This window comes from Eleutherodactylus coqui, chromosome 2 (genome assembly GCF_035609145.1).
Source record: "Eleutherodactylus coqui strain aEleCoq1 chromosome 2, aEleCoq1.hap1, whole genome shotgun sequence".
NCBI classification, from domain to species: domain Eukaryota; kingdom Metazoa; phylum Chordata; class Amphibia; order Anura; family Eleutherodactylidae; genus Eleutherodactylus; species Eleutherodactylus coqui.
Genome location: NC_089838.1, coordinates 341,732,316 through 341,755,528, shown reverse-complemented (window position 1 = coordinate 341,755,528; position 23,213 = coordinate 341,732,316). Strand labels below are relative to the sequence as shown.

At 50.5% G+C, this 23,213-nt stretch overlaps 1 protein-coding gene across 1 annotated transcript; it reads right to left on the bottom strand.

Moving 5' to 3' along the window:
* Positions 1 to 1,090: 1,090 nt before the first annotated feature.
* On the bottom strand, positions 1,091 to 1,813 carry LOC136610495 (uncharacterized). The gene has a single exon (XM_066589727.1). It carries the CDS (start codon positions 1,811 to 1,813, stop codon positions 1,091 to 1,093), a length of 723 nt encoding a protein of 240 aa, XP_066445824.1.
* Positions 1,814 to 23,213: the final 21,400 nt, after the last annotated feature.

Genomic DNA, 23,213 nt, shown 5'->3' with positions numbered 1-23,213 from the left:
GAGGTGTCGTGGCCTGCGGGGGGGGGGGGGCTACAGAGGTGTCGTGGCCTGCGGGGGGGGGGGGGCTGCAGGGGAGGTGTCGTGGCCTGCGGGGGGGGGGGGGTGGAGGCTGCAGGGCAGGTGTCGTGACTTGCATGGGGCTGCAGGGGAGGTGTCTTGGCCTGCGGGGGGGCTGCAGGGGAGGTGTCGTGGCCTGTGGGGGGGGGGCTGCAGGGGGGGTGTCGTGGCCTGCGTGGGGGGGGGGCTGCAGGGGAGGTGTCGTGGCCTGCGCGGGGGGTGGGGGGGTGCAGGGCAGGTGTCGTGGCCTGCGGGGGGGGGGGGCTGCAGGGCAGGTGTCGTGGCCTGCGGGGGGGGGGGGGCTGCAGGGGAGATGTCGTGGCCTGCGGGGGGGCTGCAGGGGAGGTGTCGTGGCCTGCGGGGGGGGGGGGGGGGGCTGCAGGGCAGGTGTCGTGGCCTGCGGGGGGGGGCTGCAGGGCAGGTGTCGTGGCCTGCGGGGGGGGGGGCTGCAGGGCAGGTGTCGTGGCCTGCGGGGGGGGGGGCTGCAGGGCAGGTGTCGTGGCCTGCGGGGGGGGGGGCTGCAGGGGAGGTGTCGTGGCCTGCGGGGGGGGCTGCAGGGGAGGTGTCGTGGCCTGCGGGGGGGCTGCAGGGGAGGTGTCGTGGCCTGCGGGAGGATCTATTGCACTATTAGTTTGGTTTTTTTTGTCCTCTAGCAGCCCCATAGTGACGCATTTCAGATGCCGCCTGCTGGAGCCTTCGCGGTTAGATTTTTGGTGTTTAGTACATTACTATTATTTGTAAATCCGTAACATTTTCGCACTGCTGTACATTTGGGGGGGGGGGAGGCGTATAAAACCATTAGAGGTTGCACAGGGAGTTACAGAATTCTGCGCCTTTGCTGAATATGATAACAGCGGCAGCGTCTCGCTTACCAGGTTAATCGTGCGGTCATTAAGATAATCGCATAAGCACTAAAACGAGATTCACATCTGTACTAGAGATTCCATGGCATGAACACGGCGCCGCGCGGCACAACCAAATGGTTCAGAATACCTAAAGTTGGTAAGGTTGGTCATGTGACAGATTCAGCTCTTTACCATTTTTGGTTTTCTGCTACTAAGACGGAACAGAAATCTGGAAATGGAGATGAGAGCTCCGCCTGAGATGTGAGCTCCGCCTGAGATGAGAGCTCCGCCTGAGATGAGAGCTCCGCCTGAGATGAGAGCTCCGCCTGAGATGAGAGCTCCGCCTGAGATGTGAGCTCCGCCTGAGATGTGAGCTCCGCCTGAGATGAGAGCTCCGCCTGAGATGAGAGCTCCGCCTGAGATGTGAGCTCCGCCTGAGATGTGAGCTCCGCCTGAGATGAGAGCTCCGCCTGAGATGAGAGCTCCGCCTGAGATGAGAGCTCCGCCTGAGATGTGAGCGCCGCCTGAGATGTGAGCGCCGCCTGAGATGAGAGCGCCGCCTGAGATGAGAGCTCCGCCTGAGATGAGAGCTCCGCCTGAGATGTGAGCGCCGCCTGAGATGTGAGCGCCGCCTGAGATGAGAGCGCCGCCTGAGATGAGAGCGCCGCCTGAGATGAGAGCTCCGCCTGAGATGTGAGCTCCGCCTGAGATGTGAGCTCCGCCTGAGATGAGAGCTCCGCCTGAGATGAGAGCGCCGCCTGAGATGAGAGCGCCGCCTGAGATGAGAGCTCCGCCTGAGATGTGAGCTCCGCCTGAGATGTGAGCTCCGCCTGAGATGTCAGCACGTCATAGCTTACCTTCGCATTACGTTTTTTGAATCTAGCGCAGGCTCCGTCTCCGCATTCTGTCATCTACATTACTGGTCAAAAGCTTTAGAACACCGGCATTGTTCCAGTTCTTGTTTTACATTAATGCAGTTAAAGTCCAATAAATACCATGAAATTGTGGAAAGGTTCAAAATGACGTTTAAGAACATACAAATATTATGAAATTTGAACCTAAAACACAACCAAAGGCTGAACTTATGATTTTAAGAAAAAGGCTTTTTTCAGGGAACACATTAAGGTCGGCTGCTCAACAGCACAGAAAGCAAATTATGGTTGGAAATTGGCTGCAAACTATTCCTACAGATGTCACAACTTTTGTAGATTACTTTCAAACCCTCTGATTCTATATAACCAGTGTTGGAACAGACTCTGGGCAGAATTACACCCCCTGGGCAGGATGTTCTTCAGGATGGAGCACATTGCTATCCTAATGGCAAGAAAAAGGCAAGTAACCGAAGAAGGCGGACAATTATAACCCTTAGAAGTGTAAGGCCGCCTGCACACGGACGGATTTGCATTGCAGAATCTGGAGCGGGTGTCTACCTCTGGATTCCGCAGCAAATACCTGCCATAGCATGCTACGGATAAGCGGTTTTTCCTGCCCACAAGCCGAAATCCACAGCGATTTTCCGCTCGCGGGGAAAATTTGCAGCATGGTCTATTTCTAGGCGGATTCCGTGCGGATGGCTTCCATTTAAGTCATTTGGAAGCCGTCCGACCCGCGGCCCTCCCACTATCATCATTGCAGAAAGGTTGCAGGATCCGCGGCATTGTTTTACTGCGCATGTGCGCTGGCCGCACATCCACAATACAGATAAGAAGAATCCGGACAGGTACGTGGGGGTCACCAGCCGGGCATAGGGTTGGATTCTGCTGCGGGATCCGACCCAGTCGTGCAGCCGGCCTGAGACTACAAGAAATAACCACGTTTCCATTTCATCTGTGAAGAGAAGACTTCTATCTGCAGACCTAACAGGGAAAGTATCAGTAAGAAAGCCACGGCTAAGACCCCGAAAGAGAAAAAAAAGACTTGCCTGGGCCAAACTGCACCTCCAGTGGACTACTGAAGGGTGGAGAAAGTCCTATGAACTGATGAATCAAAATGTGACATCTTTGGTAGATCATACAGGGTGTCTGATCTATGTAGAGTTGGCAACTGGCGCAGTGTGGCTCGGCCACCGGACAAAAAGGGCATTGTGATATACCAGGCAATACCCTCTGGTGTACGCTTAGTTGGTCAGGGGTTCATATTACAGAAAGACAATGATCCAACACTAACTTCTAGATTGTCAGAACTACTAAAGACGATGCTGGTAGACTGCAAATAATGGAATGTCCTGCACAGTCTCCTGACTTAACCGCTTAGTGACCAAGCCTGTTTGCGCCCTAGTGACGGACCAAAATTTGGGAAATTTAACGTGTCACTTTAATATAGAATAACTCCGTAAAGGTTCTCCATATCCGAGTGATTCTGACATTGTTTTTTTGCCACATGTACTTCATTTAGGTGGTAGAGATGAGCGAGTAGTGCCTTAGCCGAGCATCCTCCCGCTCGTCTCTAAAGATTCGGCTGCTGGCGCGGGTGACAGGTGAGTTGCGGCGGTGAGGGGAGGGGGGGAGAGCCGAATCTTTAGAGACGAGCGGGCGGGTACTCGAATAAGGCACTACTCGCTCATCTCTATTAGGTGGTAAAAATAATCCAATAGAATTTGTGTATATTTATTTAAAGCACCAAAATTGGGAACATTTTGAAAAAAATTATCTTTTTTTTTTACAATTTTAATTGCAATATATGCAAAAAACGATATATATTTCCATCGATTTACTTTATTCTGGAAACATATTTGAAAAACTTTCATTTTTTAACCATTTAGGAGACGTACAAAATTAACATTTTGTGGAACACTTTGTTTTCCTGCATCGAGCCAAGATTGCAAAGGCTCATGGGTGTCAGAATGATAGATCCCCCACAAATGAGCCCATTTTACAAACCGCACCCCTTATTGTACTCACTGAGGGGTCAGGAGGATTTTTATCACACAGTTTGTTTTCAGGAGTTAATGCAATTTAGAGGAGAAAAAATAAAATTTCATATTTTTGCAAATACGTCATTTTAAAGACAGTTTTTTTTTTCTATAGTGCAGATGAAAATAAGGATTTGCACCCCAAAATGGATCCCCCTGTTTGTCCTGTGTTCATAAACATACCCATTGTGGCCCTAATTGTATATCTGTATGCACAACGCTTTCAGAACAGACATTTAGCTTGGAGGTGATTTAGGCCCCATCGCCCCCTTGTAGAGCCCCTGAGCGGCCCCCTGTGAAATCTCCAGGCTCTTGGCTACTCTTTCCTGTGGGCAATCCTCAACTTTTGCACATGCCCTTGCCATCTTGCTAATGGGCACATGCGCCGAAGCTGGGGTGAGGTCCGCGGATAAAGATCCCGTTCTGGGAGAAATCCAGGGACCTTAGTGATTTCATCTCCCCTTACGGATCGCATCCGATGAAACTTTAACTTTTTATTTTAACTTTATGTGATCAGCGTTATCCGAGGGCTAACAGTGATCATGTGACCGGGAACCGCATACAGCGGTCCCTGGTGACATCTCCCTGCACTACGCTGTCTGTGACTGCTGGGTGCAGGGAGATTTTACATTTGCCAGACTCTCCAGCCTTCTGTGCATGCGTGCCACATCTGCGCATGTGCAGAAGCCCTCTGCAGGTTCAGAACGCCGCAGACATCGCGGAGGACGGAGGTGAGTATTTTCAGCTGCCCTCATGGATCCGATCCACGGGGGCAGCTGAAACTTTTTTTTTAAACTTTTCTGTGATCGCCGGTATTCATTGGATACCGACAATCATGGGCCCGGGGACTGGTCACCACGTTCCCCGGCGAGATATCCTGCTTCCTGGCTACCTTCAGGTGTCAAATTTACCTTCAAACCTTCCGTGTGATCCAGGCTTCTGCGCATGCGCGTGACGTCCTACATCTGGCGCACATGTGCTGAAGACCGGTGTCAGGTCCTGGAGAACTAGATCGCCGTAGGATAACACTGAGGAGTAGGGTGAGTACGCTCAGCTGCCCTCATGGATTCGATTCATGAGGGCAGCTGAATCTTTAACTTTATTTCACTTTCTATTTACTTTTATGCAATCGGCGTTATTCATAGGATAGAGCCAATCACATTGCTGGGGGTGGGGCTCTCCGCAACCCCCATGACAGCTCCATGTTGTCAGCTACCTCTGGGAGCTGTCATATCCGTGGCCCATGTGACTTTAATCCTCGGGGGATGCATGTTTTTACGTCCCTGAGGATTAACGCCCCCTTAAGCAGAATGTAAAAAGGGGCCGTCACTAAGGGGTTAAACTCCATTAAGCTTGTTTGGGATGAACTGGACAAAAGGGGTAAACAAAGCAGCTACAAGTGCAGCACAATTGTGGGAACTTCTACAAGAATACTGGGAGGAAATCTCTGAACAATATCTGAGTGCACTTGTAGAATATCATCGCTTTACACCATTGAGGCAGAGTGACAACGGGGAGGAGTCACAAATCTAGTTACTCCATTATTTTCTTCTTGTTTACTTGTTCTCTGGTTTAGTTCAAAGTCGATCTGAGACCTAAAACTGTGTAAATATCGAGAAAAGCTGGAAAAATTGAGGAGTTCAAAACTTTTGACCAGTTGTGTATGAAAACTGCCAACGACAGAAACTGGGAGCGAACTGTGTGAAGCCGCAACCTAAGTCTGCACTTCTTGGTTTTTGCCCCTGTCGGCCTTTGTAGGCCCATTTCACGTCTGCCCCGGGGGCTGTGATTGGGGCCTGCAGTGTAGACCCTATGGTAGCCAGTGGGGTCAAACACGTGCCGGATGCAGCCGTTTGGGCCAGGATAGCGCCAAAGAGCTGAGATAAAAGCAGCTAAAAATGACTGCCAGCCGGAGACCAAGTTGTCTCTTCTCACACATTCCATCCCTGGGCGGAGCCAAAAACAATGTGAGCGGACAGGACCGGCCTTTAAGTCTCACATTTCTTAGGATGCGCGAATCGGACCCGGCCGTCGATGAGCACTTGATGAAACCGCCGTGGATTTCATGAATGCCGTTTATTTACATTTCAGTGTCTTTACAAATGGATTCCTTGTTATGTGAAAACAATGCTGCCCTATAAACGAGCGCCGGCCGTCCGCCATCCTCCAGCGGCACAGCGCTACTTTGGGGTTTTAGGTGGGGGGTTTTGAGCCATTTTTTAACTCCCTTTCCCTGCGGTTTTTGAGGACGCCGAGAGCGCCGCAAAACTATTCAGATCGCATGAAGGTACAGTCATGTGAAGGAGGGCAGAAATCTCCGTGCAGAGAGCATGCGGCGTGGAAGGGGCACACAAGGCTGCGCAGAAAACACTGTATGTAGTGTGCGGTGTGGGAGGGGCATACAAGGCTGTGCAGAAAACGCTGTATGTAGTGTGCGGTGTGGGAGGGGCATACAAGGCTGCGCAGAAAACACTATGTAGCGTGCGGTGTGGGAAGGGCATACAAGGCTGCGCAGAAAACGCTGTATGTAGCGTGCGGTGTGGGAGGGGCATATGAAGCTGCGCAGAAACCACTGTACGTAGCGTGCAGCGTGGGAGGGGCATACAAGGCTGCGCAGAAAACACTATGTAGCGTGCGGTATGGGAGGGGCATACAAGGCTGCGCAGAAAACACTATGTAGCGTGCAGTGTGGGAGGGGCATACAAGGCTGCGCAGAAACCACTGTATGTAGCATGCGGTGTGGGAGGGGCATATGAAGCTGCGCAGAAACCACTGTATGTAGCATGCGGTGTGGGAGGGGCATCTGAGGCTGCAGAGAATCCTTCCACCAGAGATTTTATGAAATGTGAATGTTTTTTTAAAATACAAATATATATATATATAAATTTCCCCTATTTTTGGAGGAGGATATAGTAATATATGAAGAAGTCTACATTTCCTTCCATTTTACCTCATTTTTATGTATCGGAGATCAGTGTCATTTTGTATTCCTCTTTACATTGTTTGTCCCATCACTCACCCCACCATTAGGTTCTATCAGTTTACCCCAGTGGTTCCCATCTCCAGTCCTCCGGACCCCTAACAGGCCACGTTTTCAGGATATCCTATAGTAAGACCACCGATGGTGATGTCTGAGGACCGCCAATAATGACATCACCTGTGAGATCCTGCAAACATGACCTGTTGGGGTTCCCCGAGGACTGGAGATGGGAAACCCTGATGTAGACCACCGTTCAGTTCTCTCTATCATTTACCCCATTGTTAGATACATGGAGGACATGTCCTTAAAGAGGTTCCCTCCACCCAGCGGCGCTCCATAGGTTCCCACTACTCGCTGTCAGACTAGATCGTGCAATGTCATACATTGTGAGGATCAGCAGCGGAGCCTGTGGAGGGTCATCCGGGTAACAGCGTTACAAGACCAAAACAGGGCTAGAGTCAGCGGGGCCGCGGCTGGAGGGCGATGCAGGGAGTCCCGCTGACTTCGCCCCATGATGGGTGCCCTTTAAGTACAGCGGGGCCGCGGCTGGAGGGCGATGCAGGGAGTCCCGCTGACTTCACCCCATGATCGGTGCCCTTTAAGTACAGCGGGGCCGCGGCTGGAGGGCGAAGCAGGGAGTTCCGCTGACTTCGCCCCATGATGGGTGCCCTTTAAGTACAGCGGGGCCGCGGCTGGAGGGCGATGCAGGGAGTCCCGCTGACTTCACCCCATGATGGGTGCCCTTTAAGTACAGCGGGGCCGCAGCGGGAGAGCGATGCAGGGAGTCCCGCTGACTTCGCCCCATAATGGGTGCCCTTTAAGGACAGCGGGGCCGCGGCTGGAGGGCGATGGGGGGAGTCCCGCTGACTTCGCCCCATGATGGGTGCCCTTTAAGGACATTTTCTCAATCGTTTGTAATCCCCTACGGGGAAAGTACAAGAGCGTCTGTGAAGTGGAGATCTATTCTAGAATCTTTAAAGCGGCAGTACAGATCATTGTGAGTGGATACATTATATTAAAGACTGAACAGAGCCTTATTTTTCGGAGCGGGGGGGGGGGGGGCTATTTGCATGAAAATTGAATGTAAATATTGTAATATAACGGTTTTCAAGAAATTTACAATCTGACGCCTGCTTCACATGCAAACATTTTGAAAATGCGAGAATTGCTAAATGGTTTTCCTCCCGATATTTCCGGCTTTTGTCCTGAGTATTTTTACTTGTTTGGGGTGGGGGGTGGGGGGGAGTCTTTTATTTATTTTTTTTGCATGACTTTGTACCCATTTACATTAAAAATGCTGAATTGGCCGGAATAAAGGTGTCTGTCATTTTGTTTCCATGCAGGGTAGTAAAACAAGAAGTCATTGAAGGAGACGTGTCATCAGAAATTTTTTTTTTTTTTTTTTAAGTTACTATTCATTTTTCCAAAATTATTCTGAAGTCCTGCAGTTCTCACACCGACCACTAAGCCTAATAATAGTCTGACACTTCCTGTTCTGTAGAGGAAATTTCTCATCCGTCATCTCATTATCATCACAGGCAGGATTACCCTGAGAGGAGACACCTGTATAGATAACACAGGATCCACCATTCACAATAGTCACAGCTCACCTCCTCCCCTCCCTGTACAGACAGGATTACACTGAGAGGAGACACCTATATATAGATAACACAGGATCCACCATTCACAATAGTCACAGCTCACCTCCTCCCCTCCCTGTACAGACAGGATTACACTGAGAGGAGACACCTATATATAGATAACACAGGATCCACCATTCACAATAGTCACAGCTCACCTCCTCCCCTCCCTGTACAGACAGGATTACACTGAGAGGAGACACCTATATATAGATAACACAGGACCCACCATTCACAATAGTCACAGCTCCCCTCCCTGTACAGACAGGATTACACTGAGAGGAGACACCTATATATAGATAACACAGGACCCACCATCCACAATAGTCACAGCTCACCTCCTCCCCTCCCTGCACATACAGGATTACACTGAGAGGAGACACCTATATATAGATAACACAGGATCCACCATTCACAATAGTCACACCTCACCTCCTGCCCTCCCTGTACAGGCAGGATTACACTGAGAGGTGACGCCTATATATAGTTAACACAGGACCCACCATTCACAATAGTCACAGCTCACCTCCTCCCCTCCCTGTAGAGAAAGGATTTCACTGAGAGGAGATACCATTCACTATATGTGATATCAAAGCTCACCTTCTCAACACCTTGCACACTGACCACTAATTCTAATAATATTCCTACACTTCCTATTCTGTAGTTAAAACTTCTCGCCCCCTTCTTACAGTCCTGGGTATAATAGATGATGGAAGAGATCTCTGTACTGACCCCTAATATATCTATACATAGTTATTAGAGCGCCCCCTTGTTACAGTCCTGGGTATAATAGATGATGGAAGAGATCTCTGTACTGACCCCTAATATATCTATACATAGTTATTAGAGCGCTCCCTTGTTACAGTCCTGGGTATAATAGATGATGGGAGAGATCTCTGTACTGACCCCTGATATATTATACATAGTTATTAGAGCGCCCCCTTGTTACAGTCCTGGGTATAATAGATGATGGGAGAGATCTCTGTACTGACCCCTGATATATTATACATAGTTATTAGAGCACCCGCTTGTTACAGTCCTGGGTATAATAGATTATGGGAGACATCTCTGTACTGACTCCTGATATATTATACATAGTTATTAGAGCGCCCCTTGTTACAGTCCTGGGTATAATAGATGATGGGAGAGATCTCTGTACTGACCCCTGATATATCTATACATAGTTATTAGAGCGCCCCCTTGTTACAGTCCTGGGTATAATAGATGATGGGAGAGATCTCTGTACTGACCCCTGATATATCTATACATAGTTATTAGAGCGCCCCCTTGTTACAGTCCTGGGTATAAGAGATGATGGGAGATATCTCTGTACTAACCCCTGATATATTATACATAGTTATTAGATCGCCCACTTGTTACAGTCCTGGGTATAATAGATGATTGGAGAGATCTCTATACTGTCCCCTGATATATCATACATAGTTATTAGAGCGCTCCCTTGTTACAGTCCTGGGTATAATAGATTATGGGAGACATCTCTGTACTGACTCCTGATATATTATACATAGTTATTAGAGCGCCCCCTTGTTACAGTCCTGGGTATAATAGATGATGAGAGAGATCTCTGTACTGACCCCTAATATATCTATACATAGTTATTAGAGCGCCCCCTTGTTACAGTCCTGGGTATAATAGATGATGGAAGAGATCTCTGTACTGACGCCTGATATACATAGTTATTAGATCGCCCCCTTGTTACAGTCCTGGGTATAATAGATGATGGGAGAGATCTCTGTACTGACCCCTGATATATCTATACATAGTTATTAGAGCGCCCCTTGTTACAGTCCTGGATATAATAGATGATGGGAGAGATCCCTGTACTGACCCCTGATATATTATACATAGTTATGAGAGCGCCTCCTTGTTACAGTCCTGGGTATAATAGATGATGGGAGAGATCTCTGTACTGATCCCTGATATAGCTATACATAGTTATTAGAACGCCCCCTTGTTACAGACCTGGGTATAATAGATGATGAAAGAGATCTCTGTACTGACCCCTGATATATCTATACATAGTTATTAGAGCGCCCCTTGTTACAGTCCTGGATATAATAGATGATGGGAGAGATCTCTGTACTGACCCCTGATATATTATACATAGTTATGAGAGCGCCTCCTTGTTACAGTCCTGGGTATAATAGATGATGGGAGAGATCTCTGTACTGATCCCTGATATAGCTATACATAGTTATTAGAGCGCCCCCTTGTTACAGACCTGGGTATAATAGATGATGAAAGAGATCTCTGTACTGACCCTGATATATTATACATAGTTATTAGAGCGCCTCCCTGTTACAGTCCTGGGTATAATAGATGATGGGAGAGATCTCTGTACTGACCCCTGATATATTATACATAGTTATTAGAGCGCCTCCCTGTTACAGTCCTGGGTATAACAGATGATGGGAGGGATTTCTGTATTTACCCCTGATATAACTATATATAACTGTTGGCTATTAGGTTGTTTTTTTTATTACATTGACAATAAAAAAAATGCAAGAAATAAATGTTGAACATAAAAATCTGATTTAAACAATAAGTAATTTTCTGATGACAAGTCCCCTTTTATAAAGTGTGTCTAGGCCGTTAAATTGGAACTGGGTGACAACTGCAGACATACATCCGCCCTATATAGTCTGCAGCTCTTGCGGATGATTCCCTTCTCTGCAGGGAGTGGCGGTTCTGCGGCTTACACCCCCAAATGTCTCTATTTGGAATGATCGAGGACTTCATCATCTGCTAGATATGATATCTGGGCCGTGTAGTACAGACGGTAAATCCTGCAGGCAAGGCAGAGCAGAACCTAGAAGACAGGCGGACGGGTGAATATCCGCAGCGGCTTACAGCGCACCTGGGTGAAGGCGATCCGAGTCAATCTCATGCACATGCTGCAAAATGTTTTCAGCTCGGATACCGAGGAAAGAAGTCTGCACACTGCAAATCCTTCCATCCCTTTCTGGATATGATTGGGAGCCCTGTTTGTCAAGATGCTCAGGTCTACAGTCCTTGTAAAGCGTATTCACACCCCCTCCCCTCCGTGTGAGCCATACCAGGAAATCTACAATGATTACAAGCGACTGCATACGTGTTCACTCTGCTCACGAAGACGGATCAACCGGACTGCGCTGGATCCAACTGGAACACGAGATCCACAAGAGGTTGAACGGTTTCTCTACTTCGGCAGTACAATCACCAATAAGCGGGCTGGCGAACCTGATTTTCGGTTTGGGAAAGCATGGGCGACTTTCCAACATCAACGCCTTATGTGGGCTACTCAAAGTACAAAGACACGACTTCTGGACATGATCGCCAACCTGACTGCGCTACATGCAAAGAGACCACACGGATCAGCCAGGTCACTTACCATGACTAGGTAACCAATGAAGAAATCCACCACCGTTCTGTTATGCGACCGCCCCCATTCGCGAGTCACCGAAGACCGATTCCATTTTGCTGGACACGTTCTACAACTCCTTGAGATAAGACTAGCGAGAATCTCAAGGAATCCAAAAAATGGTAAGTATTGGGGAGAAAGGCGAGGGCATGCGTACGGGCGACCTTAGAGTGCAGTCATCAGAGTGGCAGCCACGTTTGTTGTAGTAACGAGGCCCGCCAGATAGTACAGGGGATTGTTTAATAAGTTACCTATAAATACATTTAGGCCTCATGTCCACGGGGAAAATTGGGCCCGCTACGGATTCTACATGTAGAATCTGCAGCGGGTCCCTCCTGCCCCGCGGACAAGAGGGCTGAAAATACAAATAAATGACAATAAACTCACCTCCCATCCGCTCCGTTTCTTCTCTTCGCGGCGGCGTCATCTTCTCTCGTCGCGGCCGGATCTTCATTCTTCGGCTCGGCGGATGTGTACGATGACGTCGGTGACGAGCCCCGCGCATGCGCCGGGCCGAAGCAAAATGATCCGGCCGCGGCTGAGAGAGGATGGCGCGGCGCCGAAGAGAAGAACCGGAGCGGGTAAGTAAAATGTGATTTTTGTGTCCCGCGGATCCGGACGGCTTCCATAGGCTTCAATAGAAGCCCGCGGGAGCCGTCCCCGCGGGAGACCCGCATGAAAATGGAGCATGGTCCAGATTTTTTCATGCTCCATTTTTTTTAAAATCACTTTTATTGACAATCCGCGGGTATTTATCTACCTGCGGGTGGTCAATGCATCCCTATGGGGTGCGGATCCGCGGGCGGGAGAAGAGTTAAAATCCGATGCGGATTTTAATTCTTCTTTTCCCCGTGGACATGAGCCCTTATAAGGGTTTGTGCACAAGTGGCCAATTCTGACGCAGATCTGCAGCTGATTTTACCCTTTCAATGTGAAGCCTGCAGTGAATCCACATCAAGATCTGCATCAGTGGTATAATGTGGAATTTTCACTGCAGACGTTCGCACCGATTTCGCTCCAGCCAGCGTAGGGATCGGCCCATTCTGTGCCTTAACCATTTAAATCCTTGCGTTGCAAGAGCCAGAACTCGTTGACTTAGCAGCATGAGGGCCAATCTGGGATACAAGTAATGGGTTAATGTACTGAATAACCTTTATTACATTGTTTAGGGGGGAGGTCACATGGAAACCCCTGCCTAAAATTCCGCCATTGTTTAGGGGTTTTGTTTTTACAGCATTCACCATTGGGTTAAAGTAACGCGCTAACTTTCGTACCCGGATTCGCACGATTACTACGACACCAAGTTTATAGAGATTGTTTTATTTTTTACTACTTTTGCATCATCAAGTTCTAAGACCAGAACATTTATCAGTTATATCAGATGTTCACATTTTGGCTTGGTCATTAACCCCTTAAGGACCAGATACTTTTTAGGGATTTTACCCAGGTGGAGTTTTTTCCCCTTCGGCCTCATGTCCACGGGTAAAAGATTATTTTAAATCCGCAGCGGATCACCCGCATGCGGATCCGCATCCCATAGGGATGCATTGACCACCCGCGGGTAGATAAATACCCTTCTATTGAAGCCTATGGAAGCCGTCCGGAGCGGGAGACCAAAATCAGAATATACTCACCTGCTCTGGATCTTCCCTTCTTCGCGGCTTCATCTTCTCTCCGTTGCGCCCGGATCTTTTTTCTTCGGGCCAGCGCATGCGCGCAGCACGCAACCGACGTGCCGTGCACATCCGCCAGGCCGAAGAAAGAAGATCCGGCCGCGACGGAAAGAAGATGAAGCCGCGAAGAAGGGAAGATCCGGAGCGTGTGAGAGGTGAGGAATTGCTATTTTCATCCTTCATGTTCGCGGGGCAGGAGGGACCCGCTATGGATTCTCCATGGAGAATCCGTAGAGGGCCTGATTTTCCCCGTGGACATGAGGCGTTCAGCTACCAAAATTATTTTTGCTGCGCTTTTTTCCGTGACATATAGGGCTAATTTTTCATTGTCTTTTTTTTCTCCACTTTTTAGTTTTATTGAGGGTAAAGCACAAAAAAAATGACTTTTTTTTACATTTATAGTTTTTTTTTCTACATTAGTATATTTATGCTAAAATACACAATGGGAACAGGTTCCTCATTACGTTTTGGACATTTTGATATATAATATGTATGGTTTTGGATTATATGGCGCATATGGCAACTGTTTTGGTTGTATAAGCTTGACAAAGTCCCCGAGCAGGGTCGAAACGTCGCAGCAATGGAGGAATAAAGAAGTATTTAATCTATGCACCTGGTATGCTGTCACTCTTTCCAGATACAGATCCTTGCACATGAGTCTTGGGCTCAGACTCCTCAGTGACGGGAATTCAGGATCTAAATGATCCAGCTATTGAAATACAAGCCAAGGAAGTGCTGCAGGCTACCTGTGTTTGGATAACTCTCGGCATCATAATGAAGCAGATCTGGATGGGGTATATATATATACTAGCTGATATACCCGGCTTCGCCCGAGTTAATTTGGTACTGGTGTTTATCTGGTGTTCACACAGAAAATCTTATGAAGTCGTGGTTACTTTAGAGATACTGAGAAAAAACATATGTTCCCCATTTTGCATAGTTCTCTGCGTTACCCAGGAAACACCACGTGGAGGTAACCATGCGACGTTTCCTTTATATAAAATGACAACAGGAAGTGAGAGAATTAGATTACGTACATAAAATTTGGACACTAATTCTTTCGCGTTTAGAATTGAATAATCGAGTTGGGACCCATTAACTTTTTATACTTAGGACACAATCAATGCTTATGCCAAATTTCATGTTTCTATGACATCGGGAAGTGAGACATTTAGATTATGTACGTAAAATTTGGATGCTAATTCTTTTGCGCATAGAACTGAATAATGGAGTTGGGACCCATTAGCTTTTCCTATTTATGACATAATCAATGCTCGTGTCAAATTTCCCGTTTCTATGACACCGGAAAGTGAGAAAATTACATTCCGCACGTAAAATTTGGACGCTAATTCTTTTGCGCATAGAATTGAATAATCGAGTTGAGACCCATTAGCTTTTCCTATTTAGGACAAAATCAATGCTCGTGCAAAATTTCCCGTTTCTATGACACCGGAAAGTGAAGAAATTACATTCCGCACGTAAAATGTGGACGCTAATTCTTTTGCGCATAGAATTGAATAATCGACTTGGGACCCATTAGCTTTTCCTATCTATGATATAATTAATGCTCGTGCCAAATTTCCCGTTTCTATGACACCGGAAAGTGAAAAAATTACATTCCGCACGTAAAATTTCGACGCCAATTCTTTTGCGCTAGAATTGAATAATCGAGTTGGGACCCATTAGCTTTTCCTATTTTTGACATAATCAATGCTCGTGCCAAATTTCGAGTTTCTATGACACCGGGAAGTGAGAGAATTAGATTCCGCATGTAAAATTTGGACGCTAATTCTTTTGCGAATAGAATTGAATAATCAAGTTGGGACCCATTAGCTTTTCCTATTTATGACATAGTCAATGCTCGTGCCAAATTTTAAGTTTCTAGGACATTGGGAAGTGAGAGATTTAGATTACGTACGTAAAATTTCGACGCTAATTCTTTTGCGCTAGAATTGAATAATCGAGTTGGGACCCAATTACTTTTCCTATTTTGGAGATAATCTATGCTTGTGCCAAATTTCATGTTTCTACGACATCGGGAAGTTGGAGAACTTTTGGCGAGTCAGTCAGTGAGTCAGTCAGTGAGTCAGTCAGTGAGTCAGTCAGTGAGTCAGTCAGTGAGTCAGTCAGTGAGTCAGTCAGTGAGTCAGTCAGTGAGTCAGTCAGTGAGTCAGTCAGTGAGTCAGTCAGTGAGTCAGTGAGGGCTTTCAGCTTTATATATATATATGCATGCACACAAGTGTTTACAAGTGAGAAGGCACAGACATTGTGGGACTAATGTGCATTTATAATGATACCAGACAAGATGAGCAGAGAAGTAAATGCTTAAAGGGGTTGTCCCGCGGCAGCAAGTGGGGTTATACACTTCTGTATGGCCATATTAATGCACTTTGTAATATACATTGTGCATTAATTATGAGCCATACAGAAGTTATTCACTTACCTGTTCCGTTGCTAGCGTCCTCGTCTCCATGGAGCCGTCTAATTTCAGCGTCTAATCTCCCGATTAGATGCGCTTGCGCAGTCCGGTCTTCTCCCTTCTGAATGGGGCCGCTCGTGCTGGAGAGCTGCTCCTCGTAGCTCCGCCCCATCACGTGTGCCGATTCCAGCCAATCAGGAGGCTGGAATCGGCAATGGAACGCACAGAGCCCACGGTGCACCATGGGAGAAGACCTGCGGTCCACCGTGGGTGAAGATCCCGGCGGCCATCTTCGCAAGGTAAGTAAGAAGTCACCGGAGCGCGGGGATTCGGGTAAGTACTATCAGTTTGTTTTTTTAAACCCCTACATCGGGTTTGTCTCGCGCCGAACGGGGGGGGCTATTGAAAAAAAAAAAAACCTGTTTCGGCGCGGGACAACCCCTTTAATTAGTCCACCGGTAAGGACCGTGACATTTGTATGATCCCTAAATTGGTGTTAGGGGGGGGTCACAGGCCTGTGTGTTATCTGTCCTTCAGACCTCCACATAAGGGAGATGGAACAATACTACTGCAGCGCCACCTATTGGATGGCATCATTCCTTCAAATCAATGTATGACTTTTTACCAAGTCTGTAAAACAATGATTGGGAATAGCAGCCCTTCCGGGTGCTCTCCTGAGGAGAGACGATGCCACTCACCCCTCGGGTACTCTCCTGAGGAGAGATGATACCACTCACAGCCGGGTACTTTCCTGAGGAGAGACGATGCCACTCACCCCTCGGGTACTCTGAGGAGAGACGATGCCACTCACACCTCGGGTACTCTCCTGAGGAGAGACGGTGCCACTCACCCCCGGGGGGTGCTCTCCTGAGGAGAGACGATGCCACTCACCCCCGGGGGGTGCTCTCCTGAGGAGAGACGATGCCACTCACCCCCGGGGGGTGCTCTCCTGAGGAGAGACGATGCCACTCACCCCCGGGGGGTGCTCTCCTGAGGAGAGACGATGCCACTCACCCCCGGGGGGTGCTCTCCTGAGGAGAGACGATGCCACTCACCCCCGGGGGGTGCTCTCCTGAGGAGAGACGATGCCACTCACCCCCGGGGGGTGCTCTCCTGAGGAGAGACGATGCCACTCACCCCCGGGGGGTGCTCTCCTGAGGAGAGACGATGCCACTCACCCCCGGGGGGTGCTCTCCTGAGGAGAGACGATGCCACTCACCCCCGGGGGGTGCTCTCCTGAGGAGAGACGATGCCACTCACCCCCGGGGGGTGCTCTCCTGAGGAGAGACGATGCCACTCACCCCCGGGGGGTGCTCTCCTGAGGAGAGACGATGCCACTCACCCCCGGGGGGTGCTCTCCTGAGGAGAGACGATGCCACTCACCCCCGGGGGGTGCTCTCCTGAGGAGAGACGATGCCACTCACCCCCGGGGGGTGCTCTCCTGAGGAGAGACGATGCCACTCACCCCCGGGGGGTGCTCTCCTGAGGAGAGACGATGCCACTCACCCCCCGGGGGTGCTCTCCTGAGGAGAGACGATGCCACTCACCCCCCGGGCGCTCTCCTGAGGAGAGACGATGCCACTCACCCCCCGGGCGCTCTCCTGAGGAGAGACGATGCCACTCACCCCCCGGGCGCTCTCCTGAGGAGAGACGATGCCACTCACCCCCCGGGCGCTCTCCTGAGGAGAGACGATGCCACTCACCCCTCGGGCGCTCTCCTGAGGAGAGACGATGCCACTCACCCCTCGGGTGCTCTCCTGAGGAGAGACGATGCCACTCAACTCCCGGGTGCTCTCCTGAGGAGAGCCGATGCCACTCACAGCCGGGTACTTTCCTGAGGAGAGACGATGCCACTTACCCCTCGGGTACTCTCCTGAGGAGAGACGATGCCACTCACCCCTCGGGCGCTCTCCTGAGGAGAGACGATGCCACTCACCCCTCGGGTACTCTCCTGAGGAGAGATGATACCACTCACAGCCGGGTACTTTCCTGAGGAGAGACGATGCCACTTACCCCTCGGGTACTCTCCTGAGGAGAGACGATGCCACTCACCCCTCGGGCGCTCTCCTGAGGAGAGACGATGCCACTCACCCCTCGGGTACTCTCCTGAGGAGAGATGATACCACTCACAGCCGGGTACTTTCCTGAGGAGAGACGATGCCACTCACCCCTCGGGTACTCTGAGGAGAGACGATGCCACTCACACCTCGGGTACTCTCCTGAGGAGAGACGATGCCACTCACCCCCAGGGTGCTCTCCTGAGGAGAGACGATGCCACTCACCCCCGGGGGGTGCTCTCCTGAGGAGAGACGATGCCACTCACCCCCGGGGGGTGCTCTCCTGAGGAGAGACGATGCCACTCACCCCCGGGGGGTGCTCTCCTGAGGAGAGACGATGCCACTCACCCCCGGGGGGTGCTCTCCTGAGGAGAGACGATGCCACTCACCCCCGGGGGGTGCTCTCCTGAGGAGAGACGATGCCACTCACCCCCCGAGCGCTCTCCTGAGGAGAGACGATGCCACTCACCCCCCGGGCGCTCTCCTGAGGAGAGACGATGCCACTCACCCCCCGGGCGCTCTCCTGAGGAGAGACGATGCCACTCACCCCCCGGGCGCTCTCCTGAGGAGAGACGATGCCACTCACCCCTCGGGCGCTCTCCTGAGGAGAGACGATGCCACTCACCCCTCGGGCGCTCTCCTGAGGAGAGACGATGCCACTCACCCCTCGGGTGCTCTCCTGAGGAGAGACGATGCCACTCAACTCCCGGGTGTCAGGACAGTGTCCGGGATATGGGGGTCCCTGAGATATCCCGCAACCCCTGTCCCTGCCTACTTGCCCCCCTGGGCTAACCCCCAGGGCGACAACTGGGCGACGGTCCCTACCCTCACTAGGGAAGCGGGACACGGGAGACAAACAGACACTGAGACAAGCAACGGTAGAATGGTCAGACAATCCGGGTCGGCAACAAGAGGGTACGCAGTACGGAGGGGTCAGGCAAAAACGTAGTCAAGTCCAAAAGCAGGTGTCAGAAAAGCCGAGGTCACAAGAGCAGTCAGGATAAACGCGGGTGCAGCTGGAGAACCAAACTAACACTGGCGAGGCCTGAGAGGAAAACACACCTATTTAAATGCTGTCAGCGCTCCCGCCCCAGAAGCTGATTGGGGCGGGGAGCCTGACAGCAGCAGGGCTAATCAGGGCGGTGCTGGGGACACGCCCCCAGTCTAGCTGCACAGACAGTTACTAGGGAAGCCAGCCTGGTAGTCAGGACACTAGAAGCACCAGCTGCCTCCCTAGTAACCCGGCGGCGACCAGTCTTACAGCGGCCCGGGGAGATCACAAGAACCGGGGTACCTCTGCGCCGCGCTCCTGCACCCCGGGTGGCCGGACCGGTGGTGCGGGCACGGCGGCCCCGAGAGTTGCCGGTTCTGACAGTACCCCCCCTTCTACGGGGGTACACCGGACCCCCATGGCCAGGTGCGGGTTTAAGCGGGAAAGCCCTGTGGAATGCCTGGACTAGGCGTGGCGCATGAACGTCCCTGGCAGGGACCCACGTCCTATCCTCAGGGCCAAATCCTCTCCAGTGGACCAGGTACTGCAGCCCACCTCTAACCCGTCGGGCATCCACAAGCCTTTCTACTTCATACTCCAGTTCCCCCTGTACCAGAGAGGGAGGAGGCGGGTTCTGGGTGGGGAGAACTGGAGTCACATACTTCTTAAGCAAGTTCTTGTGAAAAACCTTGTGGACCTTCCAGGGGTCAGGAAGTGCCAACTTATATGACACCGGGTTGATAACCTGAGAAACCGTAAATGGGCCAATGAACCGAGGAGCAAGTTTCAGGGAGGGAACCTTAAGTCTCAGATTCTTAGATGATAATAAAACCTGCTCCCCGACCACAAAAGGTGCAGAGATAGTACGTCTTTTATTTGCGTATTTACGCAGTTTCTCTTGGGAACCCTGAAGGTTCTTACGAACCTGGGCCCAAACTGTGCACAGTTCTTCGGCGGATATGTCGGCGGCCGGATTGTTCGAGACCAAAGGAGTAGAAAGCGAGAACCGGGGATGGAACCCATAGTTACAAAAAAAAGGTGACAGTTGGGTCGACGAGTTACCATGGTTGTTAATAGCAAATTCGGCGAGAGGTAAGTAGTTGGCCCACTGATGCTGGTTATCAGAGACAAACAGTCGCAGATACTGGATAAGTTCTTGGTTCATCCGTTCCGTTTGTCCGTTACTCTCGGGATGGAAAGCAGAGGAAAAGGACAAATTAACGTTTAGATTTTTACAGAAGGCTCGCCAGAAGCGAGCGACGAACTGAACCCCTCTATCAGACACAATATCCTCGGGGATCCCATGTAACCGAACAATCTCCTTGATGAACATCTCAGACAAAAGTTTGGCGTTAGGCAACTTGCCAAGTGGAACAAAATGAGACATTTTGGAGAAACGGTCAACTATTACCCAAATGACCGTATTCCCCAGCGAGGATGGCAGATCAGTAATAAAATCCATGGACAACTGGGACCATGGCCTGGACGGAATGGGCAAGGGCAGAAGAGGCCCCTCAGGACGTCTCCTGAGGTTCTTCCCCCTTGCGCAAACCGGGCACGCGGACACAAATACCCGTACATCCTTGGCCATGTGCGGCCACCAATAGAGTCTGGCCGCTAACTCCAGAGTACCCCTGATACCGGGGTGTCCAGCTAGGACTGAAGCATGTGTCTCCTCTAACACTTTCAATCTCAGTGACAACGGGACAAATAATTTGCCTTCCGGAAGGGCTTCAGGAGCAGATTGTTGAGCGGCGTGAATGAGAGGTGAAAGGTCGGAGGAGACAGCAGCGAGGACCACCCCAGGGGAGAGAATGCTCTCAGGCTCCGGCTCGGAAGGTTCCGGAGAACCAAAACTCCTAGACAGGGCATCAGCCTTGACATTCTTAGAACCGGGTCTATAGGTAACAACAAAATTGAACCGAGAGAAAAACAAGGCCCAGCGGGCTTGCCGAGCATTTAACCTCTTAGCGGAATCTAGATAAGTGAGGTTTTTATGGTCAGTGAGTACCGTAATTTGGTGATGGGCTCCTTCCAAAAAATGCCTCCACTCTTCAAAAGCCCACTTAATCGCCAGCAATTCCCGGTTGCCTATATCATAGTTCCGTTCGGTGGACGAAAACTTCCTAGAAAAATAGGCACACGGTCTAAGGTTGGTGAGAGTGGAGGGACCTTGGGACAGTACCGCTCCCACACCAAACTCAGAGGCATCTACCTCCACCACAAAAGGACTGGACAGATCCGGTTGTACTAGGACAGGTGCAGACGAGAACGCCGCCTTTAGGGTATTGAAGGCCCTCAGAGCCTCAGAAGACCAGGTCCTCACATCTGCCCCCTTTCTGGTGAGGTCCGTTAGAGGTTTAGCCACCACGGAGAAGTCTTTAATGAATTTGCGATAGTAGTTGGCGAAGCCGAGGAAGCGTTGAAGGGCTTTCAACGACCCTGGCTGGGCCCACTCCGTGATGGCCTTCACCTTTTCAGGATCCATCTGGAAGTCGCATGGCGTGATGATATACCCCAAAAATGATATCCTTTGTACCCCGAAAACACATTTCTCGAGTTTAGCAAACAGCTTGTTATGTCTGAGTCGAGCTAGCACAGTCTGAACGTGAGTATGGTGACTCGGCAAGTCGGAGGAAAAAATCAAAATGTCGTCTAGATATACAACCACGAACACCCCCATGATATCCTGAAACACTGAGTTCATGTACCCCTGAAAAATGGCGGGGGCGTTACACAATCCAAAAGGCATAACTAGGTATTCAAAATGCCCGAGGGGCGTATTGAAGGCGGTTTTCCACTCATCCCCCTCCCGAATGCGGATGAGGTTGTATGCTCCCCTGAGATCAAGTTTGGAAAACCATCGGGCACCAGCGACCTGGTTGAGGAGGTCAGGAATGAGTGGAAGAGCATACTGGTTTCGGACTGTGATTTTATTTAGCTCTCTATAGTCAATACAGGGCCGGAGACCCCCATCCTTCTTCTCAACGAAGAAAAACCCGGCACCCACCGGGGATTCTGAGGGCCGGATGTGCCCCTTGGCCAGGCTGTCCTGGATGTAGTCCCTCATGGATTCTCTCTCTGGAACCGTAACGTTATAAATGCGGCCCTTAGGAAGTTTGGCCCCAGGAATCAAGTCTATTTTACAGTCCCATTCCCTATGAGGGGGCAGAGCTTCAGATAATTGTTTGGAGAACACGTCAGAAAACTCGGAGAGGTATTCTGGTAGGGGGCTCCCCTCGCAGGTGGAGATTCCCACCTTCACCGCACGAAGGTGGTTGGCACAGCGGGGACCCCACTTTACCAGTTCCAACGTGTCCCAATTTACTACCGGGTTGTGCTCCCGGAGCCAGGGGAGGCCTAGGACGACGTCCACAGACAAATCTCTCATCACTAGAAAGGTGCAGGTTTCCACGTGTAAGGCTCCTATAGTAAACCTTACTTCAGGGGTCACCAGATTAACCACCCCTGCTTGCAAAGGAGTGGAGTCCACTCCTGAAACCAGAATCGGAGTTTCTAAACGTAACAAAACCCCGGACAGTTGAGCAACGAAATTAAAGTTAACGAAATTAGCCGCAGCCCCCGAATCGACAAAGGCTTGCCCAGTACGGTGGAAAGCATGAAATTCTAGGGTGCAAGGCACTAACATTTTGGACAACACAGGGAGTACCTTGGCTCCTAGACAGTCCCCCCGACAACTGCCTAGGAGCGGGAGTTCTTCCTGCCGTGGCTTCTTAGCGCAGGTAGCAATGCGGTGACCCGGCTCCCCACAGTAGAAGCAGAGGTTCTTCTTCAGGCGGTGTTCCCGTCGTTGCTCGGGGTTCACGGCTCCCAGCTCCATGGCCTCGGTGGTGGGAGGGTAACAGGTCGGGTCAGTCGAAGAAGTAGACGTGGGGAGTGGGGTGGTCCGAGCGGCGTGTCTGGCCCTCAAACGTCGGTCGGCTCGAATAGCCAGCGACATGGCTTGCTCCAGGGTTTTAGGCTCTGGGTGGGCCACAAGTAGGTCCTTGAGACCCTCAGACAGACCGGTCAAAAATAAGTCTTTTAGGGCGGCATCGTTCCACCGGGATTCCGTACAATGTTGACGGAATTGGGAACAGTAGTCCTCCGCCATCTTACAACCCTGGCGCAGGGCCAGAAGTTTGGAGACTGCGTAGCCCGCCCGGTCGGGTTCGTCATAAATTTGACCCAGGGCGGAAAAAAAGGCGTCAAGGGATAG